This window comes from Podarcis gaigeae (genome assembly GCF_964106915.1).
Source record: "Podarcis gaigeae genome assembly, chromosome: 7".
Taxonomy (NCBI): domain Eukaryota; kingdom Metazoa; phylum Chordata; class Lepidosauria; order Squamata; family Lacertidae; genus Podarcis; species Podarcis gaigeae.
In genome coordinates, this window is record NC_139683.1 from 86,210,646 (window position 1) to 86,223,300 (window position 12,655).

A 12,655-nucleotide genomic window follows, 5' to 3' on the forward strand; every position below is an offset into this window, starting at 1 on the left:
TTGCGGCGCTCATCTCGCTTTATTGGCTGAGGGAGCCAGCGTACAGCTTTTGGGTCATGTGGCCAGCATGACTAAGCCGCTTCTGGCGAGCCAGAGCTGCGCACGGAAACACCGTTTACCTTCCCGCCGGAGTGGTACCTATTTATCTACTTGCACTTTGACATGCTTTTGAACTACTAGGTTAGCAGGAGGAGGGACCAAGCAACGGGAGCTCACCCCGTCACGGGGATTTGAACCGCTGACCTTCTGATCAGCAAGCCCTAGGCTCAGTGGTTTAACCCACAGCGCCACCCGCTAGTAGGGATCTACAGATCTAGAAGGGACTAGATCTATAGAAATGCAGAGCACAGTTGTGGAAAGGAAGGATAGATGGATCTAGTATTAACTTGAGATTCTTGACTAGCTTAAGGTGCTCTTCTTCTTTGACCCCTTCTGGGGATCTGGAGTGTGCTCCTCCTCCAAGCTGAATGTCACCCCAACCCTCTTTCTTAAAGCTATTCATCATGCTGGGGAACGAGCAAGTGAACAGGTTTTGGGCAGCGCACCTCCCGCCTTCTGAGGCCTTGCACCCCGAGGCCAGTGCTGAGCAGAGGCGAGAATTCCTCACTCGCAAGTACCGCTATGGGCGCTACCGCATGCCACACCCACAGTACAGCAGTCAGGAAAATATTTTGCAGGTAAGGCCATGTTGTAAGTTGTTATGTATTTGGAAACCCATCCTGAGGATGCGAAGGAGCTATGAAGGGGCTGCAATTCCCACATGCGAATTTCAGGGCACTGTCCCACAGAGGCAGGAGGTGGGAAGCCATTACTGTTGAGCTGCCTTTCCCAGAGATTCGGACTGCAGCATCTGAAGCTGCTGTAGGAAGTCGGCTACCTTGAGTAGCTCCACTGACTGCTTTTACTTTCTCAGGCTCTGTGTGTGGCTGTGTCTGGGCCTGGACTTCTGAAGAAAATGTTGCAGTTCTTTGCAACCACCAAGGAAACTGAGGCAGGAGGTTGCAGGTTCGTTTCTAAAGCCAAGCCCTGGGGCAACAATGGGCAGGACCAGCAAGGCAATTGCCCAGGTAACCTCAGACATGTCTCTGTGTGTGTGTTTATGCAAGAGGATAAGCATTTTATCCATTTAATCACATCTTTCCCAGCGGACACTCCTAAATTTTGTTGCTATGTACTTGTTTCCAGATATCAGCTCATAAAAAGTCCAGTAAGTGTGTTTAATTTTACATCACAACCTTTTACAAAAACATCAGTTTCCTTTTCCAAAACTACTCCCTGGAATTTGAAGCAAACTATAGGAGTATGAAAGCTGGTTTCGAGCAAAGACAAGCTATTATTTTTAAATGAAATTATTTGTACAGAAGATTTCACGTTTGTCCGCTATTGAATTTCCACTCAGTTCTACAGAACGTAATCTTTGCACTTCCTACTTGCCTGCCTCCTTCACAGAATATTCTGTAGATGTGTGTTCGGTGACAATGTATGGGCATTCCTCAAACAGGATACACAAATGAATTTTGTGCATTTGATAGGCAATGTCAGTGTGGAGGAATTGAGCTCAGAAGGAGTCTACAATGAGATTACACAACCTGTGGTACATCAAGGCTACTTGTACAAGGCCCCAGTTGTGGCAAAAATGGCTGCCACCAAGAAGAGCAAAGAGGGTAAGTAAGTGTGAGGAAAGGGTGGGCCCCACAACCTGTGGGTCAAATGGAGTAAGGCCTTTGGCCAACGCTCTCTCTCTCTCCCGTGTAGATTTTCAGAGAGTCTGGTGCTCACTGGAGAAGTTTTTCCTCTTCTATGAGGCTGACAGGAGCTCCGAGCCCATGGGGAAGATAGAAATGGCTGATGTGATTTCACTGGGTGTGAACAGAACAGATGGGCTGGTTAGTCCTATCTCCTCAGAAAGGTATGTGAGAATATGACATGTTCAGCTCTTGTCCTCTTCCATCTCAAAGCTATCCCTAAAATGAACCATGACAGAAGTCAGGTCACATCTGTGTGGTGCTAGTGGTGATGCCACACAGTTGCTCTCCCTGGCAGCCACCGGGTGTTTCATGCTACTTCTTGTCATTCATGTGCTACCATAACCATCATTCCCATTGGTCTTAGTTGTGCATCGCGCCAGGGTGCTGGCCTCGCAGGGGCGCCCTAGCGAGTGGGGGAGCTGTGTGACTTTGCCGGCAGACTCCCCTTTCCCTGCACGCCCGCCAGCTGCGCCCCGCCAACTATATGGCTGGCAGACGTGCAACTTCCTTCCCAAGCCTCCGCAGGAGGAGAACGATCCCCGCAGAGGCTCTGCATCTGTAAAGACGACCCTGCTCCCAGTTGTTGTTCTCCTACTGCTTCCTGGCGAAAGGCAGCACGCAGCCTTCTTGGGCAGCCCGACACTGGAGAGCATGTCCACCAGCACGTTTTCCTACTTGATCACTGCCACCACGCTGGGGATCGGGGCGGTGGGGGAGGCAGAGGACATTTTCCACCCCCCTCTCCCTTGTTTTGGAGTTGCGGGGGGGGGCGCCAGAGGGATCTTTGCACCACGGCACTGGATATGCTTAAGACGGCCCTGTGTGCTACTGTTGGTTTTCACAGTGCTTTGCTGCTCTTGCAGTAACCACAATGAAGTGAGTTACTATCATTCATGTCTCAGATGTATATGGCCAAATAATTACTCCATATGTCAGAGGAAACCATGTACAACTTTCGTACAGCATTGGAACCATTTGAACCTACCCCTCAAATAGACTCCTATAGAAGTTAAAAATCACCTAATGTAACCACCTTACTGAAGAAAATACACAGGAGAGGGTTGCTAAAAAAAACACACCACTCCCTTAAATAGACTTAACTATTCATTGCAGAGAATGCGGAAGGGGGCATTTTAAACATGGCAACAGTTGGTATCTCTTTTTTAAATATGAAAGAAATATTGGTGTCTAACCCAATGTTTTCAAGTGAGATCATGGGAAAGAAATGTCAAAAAGCAGTACACCTGCATGATATCTTGTTTTACTGGGCCTAGGAGTTTGCAGGGAAAGCAGGAGCAGAGTGGTTTATTTAAGAAAAGTTACATCGCATAAAGACCCATCTGGTAAGGTCACATAAAATAACAGAAAGCGAGGACAAGTCAAGGAAAGTCAGATTTAGAGGACTGTAGCTTGGCAGGGCTTTGGCAGGACAGCCCCACATGAGCTCTGCTGGACATCCCTGTCACTCACCTCTTCTGGGATGAAGTTGCTTCAGCAAATATCTGAAGCCTTACAAAGGTTGGCAGTGCCTCTTCTGCTGTTCCCTCCCCCCCCAAAAAAAACACCTGGCTGTGCTCTTTGGAGGGCCTTGGTCCAGTTCCATCACCACTTGTTTCTGTGAGGTGAATGAGAAGGAGCCACTGCTGGGAACTGGCCCTCGGAGTCTGAGGAAGGCAGAATCACACCAGTTTCCTCCTTGTGTGAGCAGCCTGTGACTCTTTCTCATGTGAGGCATGTCCAAGGTGTGGCCGAGCACTAACCTCCTGCAAGATGGAGGAGATCCAGGACTTCATTTCTCAAAATTTCTGTTTTATTCCTTTAAAAAGTTCCTAAATGGGATTGAGGCCATGATGCTCTGGGACAGGAGTTCAAACTTCTGTCTGCACCATTTTCCCAATCTAAATTGTCCTCAAAACTGCTATTTTCCTTGCTGGGGGGAATCATAGAATTGTAAAGTTGGAAGGGAATTTGAGGGTCATCTACTCCAACGCCCCTGCAAGGCAGAAATCTCAGCTAAAGCACCCATGACAGATGGCCATCCAATGTCTGCTCAAAAACCTCCAGCGAAGGAGAGTCCAGTGCATCCCCACTAGCAGTTCTGTGAGGCTGGGGAAGAATTTGTGTTGGGGAAATGACCAGAGGCGAAAGCACTAAGACGTCTCTATTTTAGCACAGAATTATAGAACTGTAGAGCTGGAAGGGACCACGAGGGTCCTCTAGACCAACCCCCTACAATGCAGGAATCTTTTGCCCAACATGGGGCTTGAACCCATGACCCACGATTCTGAGATATTAAGAGCTTCATGCTCTAAGCTATCCCATGCTTTATGGCCTCATGTCTTGCCTGTTCTGGCTCTGAGTAAAAGTGGAGGAATTGCTTCCCCAGACAGCCATTCTCCATGACCCTATCATTTGCTTCAAACAGGTTCCACTTCACACTGGAACTGTATCTGAGCAGCGAGCGAGTGCAGCAGCTGGGGACTGATGGGCCAGACAGTTTGCAGTCCTGGGCCAGTGCCCTTGGCAAGGTAATGGTGTGGAGCAGTAGCATCCCATGAAAAGTGTCAAAACACTGGATTATTCATGCACCTCCAAAGCACAGGCACCACCTTCTCCTAAGACAGCCAGTCAAACTATCCTTCATTAGGGCACTCTAAGCCCAGGTCCAGGATGTGATCTCTCTTTTGTCTACCTTTGTGCCATTTATTGTTGTTGTTGCTGTTGTTGTCATTCTTTATTTCAATATTAGTCACTTGGCACTTAGGAGTCCTGAAGTGCCTCACACAGTTTTAAAAGCATAAAGCATGTCATTGAACAAAGGAACAATTGCTATGTGGTAGATTCCCCTGCTCTGGTTTCATGCCAGACTCATCTGCACACAGCCCTGTGCCCCGTCCGTCTTCCAGTGAGGCTGTATCCTTCTGACCTGACCATATACCATTCCTGTCCTCAAACAGGAGGTTGATGGGCCAATATCCAGCTTGCATGGTCTGGCCAACCTTTACAGGGCCTGTGCATTATCCTTTTGGCTTGCCTCTCCAGGTCCGCTTTCTTATTCCTTTGCAGTGGTTCACCCCTCTCAGCTGCCACTGCCTGCTGGGCTACGAGTTCCAGAAGGTGGGCAGACTCTGCTACAAGTCAATGTTGAATCCCAATCAGTGGCTGCAAGGTTTCTTCATCCTCCAGAAATCTCATCTCTTCATCTGCCCAGGAGAAGAGGGGGCAGCTGAGGACAGCATCAACCTGCGGCAGCTTCAGGAGCTCAGTGAGTAGTCCCTGCCCTAAGAAACGAGAGATCAGTCCCCAACTTTCAGAGCAGCCTAGATGCCAACACTAGCCTTTGAATGTTATAAACTTATTGCTTTTATTGTTAGTAGTTTTTCTGGCATGGAAGCCTCATTCAGGCTTAGCTGAAGGCATAGGGCTGCACCCTTCTGCACGGAGCTCTTCTCTGATTTCCCTATGCACTGCTTTTTCCCCCCTTGTAGGTGTTGTTCCCCTTGCTGATGATCCAGAGAAGAAAGAGATGCTGATCCTGGTGGAGATGGGGCGGTGAGATGTGTGAGGAGGAAGGGCCCTCAGATAATTCAACAGAGCAAAAGCCAGCTTTCCTTGGGAAAATGTGGTTAGCAGCAGCAGGGACTGGCTGACAGAAACAAGAAAACAGCATGCTAGGAGTTGAGCCTGCCTTGAAAAGCAGAGTCAGTCTGCAGCTTTCTCTCCCCCTTCAGCAGCTTCCTGATGGAGAAAGCCAACTGGCTGCATTCTAGATGCAGAGTGTGCCCTTCTCCCTTCAACCCATCCTCAGGGGTTGTTATCATGTCTGCAGGTAGACCTTCCAGTGTTACAGAGTGATTAGAAGAGCTGACAGCAGCAAGACAAACCAGAGTTATCAATCTGCCTTGGTTTTGCCCACCATGCTTGGTTCCTGTTTCAGAGCCAATGAGGAGGGAGATAGCTTGCAAAACTACTGGTTCGGGAGCAAATGTCACCAGTAACTGGTGTCGCCAGTAAGTGATGACATGACACTTCTTGGGGAAGAAGCCGGCCCTGAGCTATGACTCCTCACTTTCATCTTCCTCCTGCACTTTCTACAAATCCACCACTCCTACAAAATGGAGATAGCTGCCAGTCGCTGCTGATGCAGCAGTAGTTCCAGTCCAGTTCAAGCTACACCTGAGCAGTGAGTGGCTCAAACACTTTCATAAGGTCAGGTAAAAGGCCTGTGGTCTCTTGTATTGCCTGATGGCTTTCCCAAACTTACTTTTCCTCTGCACTGTCCAGGGATTGCCTGCACTTTAAAGTTCCATGTCCAAGTGCCCCCCCTTTTTTTTTCATAGAAGTTTCCCTGTGAAAAAAACACTCTTTAAAGCTGAATTGGAGCAAACAGCAATCTGCAGAAAACTCAAATTGACGTCCACTCCGAGTCAGCTTTAAAGAGTGGGTTTTTGCAAGGAAAGCTCAGCCCCCCCCCAAAAAAAACCACACCATGCTCAGACATGGAGCATTAAACTGCATGACCTCTGCCTGAAAAGAGCAGGGTGAGAGCTAAGTGTGTCCCCAGAGTTCCTGACAACTGATACAGAGCTCACTGCCTTGGCTGACCCCACCTCAGCATCCATGCCTGGGAATAGCTTTGCCCATTTCCCTGTTATTCTGCCAGTTTCCCTGAATCCAGCAAGCAGAGAGGAGCAAGATCTAGGATATGTCTGGTTTTAAAACAACTATACTCTGTGCCAAAAAGAAGAGTTAGTGGCAAGCAGGGGAGTGGGGGGGGGGGGAAACAGTGTTAAATTATTGTGCTGTAGAGGACAGTATTAAAGGAGTGTTAGTAACAAGGGGGTGGGGGTGGGAGTGGGAGTAATATCCAGAAAACAGAGGGTTGTGATGGAGCCAATGAATTGGGTTTCAGTATGGCAGGGGGACGGGTATGTAGTTCTGAGAACAGTGGACTTGAAGGAAGGAAATCCCAAGAAAGAAAGAGTGGCGTCGTGCTGGACATGGAGAGAACTACTGCATTTGTGTCCTGCCTGTGGACTTCCTTAGAGGCAACTGGTTGGCTGCTGTGAGAACAGGATGTTGGACTGAAATGGGCCTTTGCTCTTGTCCAGGAGGGCTCTTCTTGCACTCCTAGGTCTGGCCCAAACTCTAGAGACAGGTGCCACCCTCCTCGCCTACCAGTCGCACTCATTCTGTGTTCTCTTTTAGGACATTCTGTCTCCAAGGAGCGTCGCGGCTGGACTTCTCCGCATGGTGCGCAGCTATTCAGGCTTCAGCAGGGGGGCAAGGGAATGCTCTGCGTGACCAGCAGCTCAGCAGGAGTGGCATCCCCATCATCGTGAACAGCTGCATTGCCTTCATCACCCAGTATGGTGAGTCCCTCAGGGGCTCTTCCCATCGGCCAAAAGTCAATATTCTACTGGGAGCCAACGCATCAGTGGCCGCCCACCACCAAAAACAACATGAGGAACTTTACCTGAAAATGGTTGAAGGAGGTTTTAAGGATTGAAAGGGTCATACAGTCCCCATTACCTTCTCTTTGCTGGTCTTCTACTCAGTATTGCAGCATCTGTGGCTGCTTTGTGTAAAAGAAAACTGAGCATTGTGTGTAATGTGAGTCCCACTCTCGCGCAATGCATATAAATCAGTTGCAACTTTTCCTTCCCATTTCCTGCCTGGGATCTCCTTGCTGATTTTTCATATAACAACTGCAAAGACACAGCCCTTAGGTGCCATTTTTTTCACTGGACTACCTTCCTCTCATTTCTCCTTCTCCTCCATCAGGGCTACAACATGAAGGCATTTATCGGAAGAATGGAGCTAAGTCTCGAATCAAGACTTTGATGGAGGAGTTCCGACGGGATGCTCGAAACGTCAAACTGCGCATCAGTGACAATTTCATTGAGGATGTGACAGACGTGCTGAAGAGGTTTTTCCGGGAGCTGGAGGATCCCGTTTTCACCACATACCTGCACCCTCAGTGGAAGGAGGCGGCAGGTACCAGGCTTCCTGAGCTGCTGCTCCTTTATACGCCAGTCAGCAGCTGAAGCCTCCTTTCACTCCTTAGATCCCAACTGCAGTGGGGCAACTTTTGGAGTTACATACAAACAGCTTTGCTCACTGCAGGGATACATTCGAGCCACAAAAGAAGTTGTCTTCCAGTGCCATATCCCGTGAATTCTATGATGTTAAGAAAAACAAAACTGAGAGTCTGCCTACATGTGACCCTAACAAACTGATGTGCTTTTAAAAATTAAATGCCAACTTTTTCAGGGCATGGGGGTGTCAAAATTGTAACATGCAGGGAGGAGAGAAGAGGAGCTTTAAATCTTTGGCCCTGGCTGCAGTCTCCATGAAATTCACCTCTTACACACACACACACAGAGAGGGCAAGAAAGCTTAGGCGGAAAGCTTCATTTGGTTCTAAAGGGAACTTTCCCCCTAATGCTACTTGCCATGCTGGGCAGGTGGCTTTCACAGAGATTGTGGCTACAGCTGGAAACCTTTCCTCCCTGCATGCTGTGATCTGGATAACAATCCCCACACAACAGAATTGCTAATCCCGTTGTTAATATCACCTGCAGTTGGGCTTGTCACCCAAGAAAGCCAATGCCAATCAGAATGGTTGATACTGAACTAGATTGGCCAAATAGACAACCTGATTTGAAAAATAGAGTAAACTTAAAAAAAAAAAAATCACAGCCAAACATTCCTTGTACCAAGTTGCTCAGGAAGACAAGCTCTGTTGCATACTAAAGATCTCCCCAATTGCCAGAAAAGGCTCCCTTCTTTTTTGGTGTTCTTCTTGCTTGTATACAGCCCAGTATCTATTGATATAATTAAAGCAGAAGAATGTATCAAAAACCATCTGAAGCAGCACATGTTGACCTGGGAGGCCAGGGTTCAAATCTCCACTCAGCCATGACGTTTTCTGCCTCTGTGGCTAATCTGCCTCTTAGGGATGTTTGGAGGATAAAACAGGGAGGGATAGAACCATATATGCTTTTTAGAGGGAAGGTCGGATATCAATGTAAGTAAAGTAATAAAACAGAACATATTATAATATTTAGAGTGTATGTTTACCAAAGTTTAATTCTATGCTGCTTCCTTTCAGCAATCTCCCAGAAGTCCCACAGATTGGAGCGATACAAGGAGCTGATAAGCCGCTTGCCCCGCCTCAATGGCCGGACCCTGGCTGCTCTGATTGGCCACCTGTACCGGTCAGTCTACACTCACCCTCAGTGGCCTCCGCAAAAATATCACTCTTTGCTTCCCAGAGTTCCTGTGGAAGGTGTTCTGTTTAGAACAGAAAACACCTTTCAGACCCTGGATTTAAAATCAGGGAAATGGTGCCAGGAAGGATTAAGTCCCCCTCCTATAGTTCCAGAGTCCCCGTCTAAATTCCTTCCCCCTTCACCACTCTGGTTGCTTTTAAGTCCTAAGAAAAGATGGCACACCTGGATGACACAACGCACAATGGTGATGTGCATGATGAGAGATCAGAGGCTGCTAGGATTTCCCTGGCTGGAAGAGTGGTGGACACTTTCTAGTTGAGTTCCCTCTTCCAGGGTTAGCAAACCAAACCAGTGCACAGTTCTTCTGCAGGCAGCCCAGCTTCTACTTACCAACTTCAGTGAATGCTGTGCTGTGGCATTGGTCTGTTGATATCAGGACACGGAGAACCACCTAAAAGTTGCTTAACGAAATCCATGCAGTTCTTCCCACTCTCCCTTCCAACATACTCATTCAGTCCATAATGGAGTGGGGGGAATGTGCATGGACTGAAAAATACCCCCCAAAAAAATATGTTTGTGTCCTATCAAGCAGTTAACCTTTTGAGTAACATCCCCTGCTTCCTCCACCCGTTTGACTCACATGTTGGAAGTGAAGAAATCGAGAAAGTTATGCTCCATTCCATACTGCTCTCCAGACTTCAAGGAAGATCTTGGGAGAGATGGGAAAGCGTCAAAGTAAAGAAGATACTGCATGCAGCCTTCTGATCCACATGTGGAGGAAGGACATCAGAGATATAGGAGATAGAAGGGAAGCAGCAGAGGGGGCCACGTCTGCTCATGGGGCAGATTGGTGGATATATGCAAACATGGCTACCAGAATGCCCCTTGCTTGGAAGAGTGCGAGCCATGGAAGTGCCTCCGCTCACTCCTGCAGGTACTCACGGCCTTCTCTCATTTGATATCGCAGAGTTCAGAAATGTGCTGACCTCAACCAGATGACCACCAAAAACCTAGCTCTGCTCTTTGCACCCAGCCTCTTCCAAACGGATGGAACGGGAGAACATGAAGTCAAGGTGATGGAGGAACTGATTGACAACTATGTTCCTATCTTCAATGTGAGTTGCCTGCCTCTTCACCCAACTGCTCTCCCTGTTACTTCACAGTAGGCCTCTGCCTTTTTGCATCCATGCTAACTGCATTGCTTCTCCTGCCCTGTAGATAGAGGAAGACCAGGTGTTGCAGATGGACCTGGAGAACAGTTTGATTACTACCTGGAGGGATGTCCAGGTATTGCAGTTTCGCTTGCCCATCCTTTTGGCATGTTGCCCAGCAGATAGGTAGGCAACCACAGCAGCCCAAGAGACATTATGCGAGGGCTTGGATCCATGAGGATTCATGAAGGCTCCTGATTCTGTGTGGTTAGCATCCCCTCCAGACAAATCTTCATTGTAGCCTAGTAAAAATAATACTTAATGTTTGTGGGTGGTCTGAAATGCTGAACATTTAAGATCTTGTCATAGAAAAGTCCCTGTTCCACGTGCTCACACAACAACCCACACGCACTGGCTGTACCACCAGAAGGGTCTCCTCCACAGACTCTGCAGATCTTGGGAAAGGCACTCCTTCAGGTGTTTAGGCCCCAAGTCATTTAGGGAACTCTAGTCCAAAGTTTACACCTTGAATTGGGCAAGGTAGCAAACCAGCAGCCAGTGCAATTTCTGCAGGACTGCTGTTGCGTGGTTTGCCCTTGTTGTACCTCTCAGAACCCTCACATCTGCATTTTGCACCATCCAAGGGTATCCCTTTACAAGTAGCCTAAACAGAAACTTATACCATTATCCCTTCACCTTACTCCCTACAGCTCTCACAGGCTGGTGATATCATCCTTGAGGTTTACCTAGAGCAGAAGAACCCTGACTGCTGTGTCACACTTAAGGTGAGCAACAGTCCTCTCAACAGCCACTATCGCTTGGTGTCATTGGTTTAATATGGGAATGATGCCGCTGGCTTTTTTCACGGAGGTGGAGAGATCAGCCCACGAAAGGCTGCTTGTGTGAGGAAATCCACTGGAGTGGCCAGAACCACGGAGCTGCCCCTGGGTGTGATGGAGGGGCTCTCAGCTCTAACAGAGACACAGAAATACCCTTGTACTTCATGGCCAATTTCCAACTCTATGCCGAAATGCATTAGCCGATTGCACGATTTGTGTATAATGTTCTAATGTCAGGCTCTGCACCTTTACTTGACCACATGCTGACATTCCTGCCTCTGGGTTGGTTGACTGAACTGTGCTTCTCATCACCTCGCAGGTGTCTCCCGTAATGAGAGCAGAAGAGCTGTCCAATCAGGTGCTGGAGATGCGAAATGTGGCACCCAGCCTGGACATCTGGCTTACCTTTGAAGTCTTAGAGAATGGGGAACTAGGTAAGCAGATGATACCTTTCTGTTGGGTCTGTGCGCCAGGAGAGCTGTAGAGGTTTTTCAGAGTTTCACAGATGTGTCCAAGACATTCTTTTATTTATTAAAATAATTACATTAAAAAGGCCCACCCCTTGCTTAACAATAATTACATTAAAATACAGCTTTAGAATATGTTCCTAGGGTTTTCATGCCACACACATGAAACTTGCACAAAATCCTTGACCCTCTGATAACAATCATTTTTGTGAATGCTCTTCCCGCTCCCTGAATCTGGTCTCTGGACATGCATTGTTTTTCAGAGCGCCCTCTGCACCCCAAGGAGAAGGTCTTGGAGCAGGCCCTGCAGTGGTGTAAGCTGCCCAAACCCAGCTCTGCTTATTTGCTGGTGAAGAAGGTTCCCATTAGGGAAGGTAGCTGCCTCTTCACAGGTGAGTGAGCATGCCCTTCTCACGTAGCCCAGCTTGTTGGTGCCCGGGAAACAAGCAAGTCAGCCCCTGCTCACTTTTGCGATATAGCGGTAGAATCTGGGGCTCTTAGCCAGGATAGCAGGACTGAGAAATTCTGCTTGAAATTCTGCAGAGTTGTGGCCAATCAGAGAAAAAAATGGTGGTCTCAATGGGTCAGATATTTGTACAAAGTTGTTTTATGGAGGGACTGTAGCTCAGAAGTAGAGCATATGCTTTTTACCAGAGTCCCCAGGTTCAATCCTCACTTTCTGCCAGTGAAAGTGGAGCACTGTGCTTGGTGGGCCACTGGTTTGACTCAGTTTAAGGCTGCTTCATTCAGATTCATCACAGAATCTCAAAGCTGAAAGGAGCCATGACTTGTCTGTTATTTGGCCTCTGAGTGCTGGCTCAATAATTCCACCGCCCTGAACATTGTTAGGCAGCAGTGCCTTGCTGAGTGTAAACCTCTCCACCAATGTTCCCATTTCCTTGCAGGTGCTAAACGCGAGAGCCCCAAATGTGGTCTGCTGAAGTGCCGTGAGGAGTTGCCCAAACTCCTGGGCAACAAGTTTCAGGAGCGCTACTTTGTCATCAGGGACCGCAAGTTGCTTTTACTGAAAGAGAAACGGGTATAGCAACCCAACTAATACATTTATTTTAAAATGTCACATCCTGCCTTAGCTTGTAAAAAGCAGCCCAATACAACTTCCAAAAAACAACCATTAAAGCAAACCAGCAAAATTCGCTCTTAAGGTTTGGTTGTAAGTTGCTTTGTGACCAACAAATTTAATAATAATTGAGGGCT

At 47.9% G+C, this 12,655-nt stretch overlaps 1 protein-coding gene across 3 annotated transcripts in view; it reads left to right on the forward strand.

Moving 5' to 3' along the window:
* The window catches only part of ARAP3 (ArfGAP with RhoGAP domain, ankyrin repeat and PH domain 3), a 37,212-nt gene that overhangs the window by 16,507 nt on the left and 8,050 nt on the right, over positions 1-12,655 (forward strand). For all 3 annotated transcript variants that reach the window (XM_083748367.1, XM_083748368.1, XM_083748366.1), the window contains 16 exons: positions 495-677; positions 914-1,067; positions 1,533-1,664; positions 1,756-1,909; positions 4,174-4,276; positions 4,815-5,013; positions 5,237-5,300; positions 6,957-7,120; positions 7,533-7,745; positions 8,863-8,968; positions 9,951-10,098; positions 10,202-10,270; positions 10,845-10,919; positions 11,293-11,407; positions 11,704-11,832; positions 12,346-12,479. In XM_083748367.1, coding sequence (XP_083604493.1) covers positions 495-677; positions 914-1,067; positions 1,533-1,664; positions 1,756-1,909; positions 4,174-4,276; positions 4,815-5,013; positions 5,237-5,300; positions 6,957-7,120; positions 7,533-7,745; positions 8,863-8,968; positions 9,951-10,098; positions 10,202-10,270; positions 10,845-10,919; positions 11,293-11,407; positions 11,704-11,832; positions 12,346-12,479 — 2,142 coding nt within the window. The remainder of the gene's footprint in view (positions 1-494; positions 678-913; positions 1,068-1,532; positions 1,665-1,755; positions 1,910-4,173; positions 4,277-4,814; positions 5,014-5,236; positions 5,301-6,956; positions 7,121-7,532; positions 7,746-8,862; positions 8,969-9,950; positions 10,099-10,201; positions 10,271-10,844; positions 10,920-11,292; positions 11,408-11,703; positions 11,833-12,345; positions 12,480-12,655) is intronic.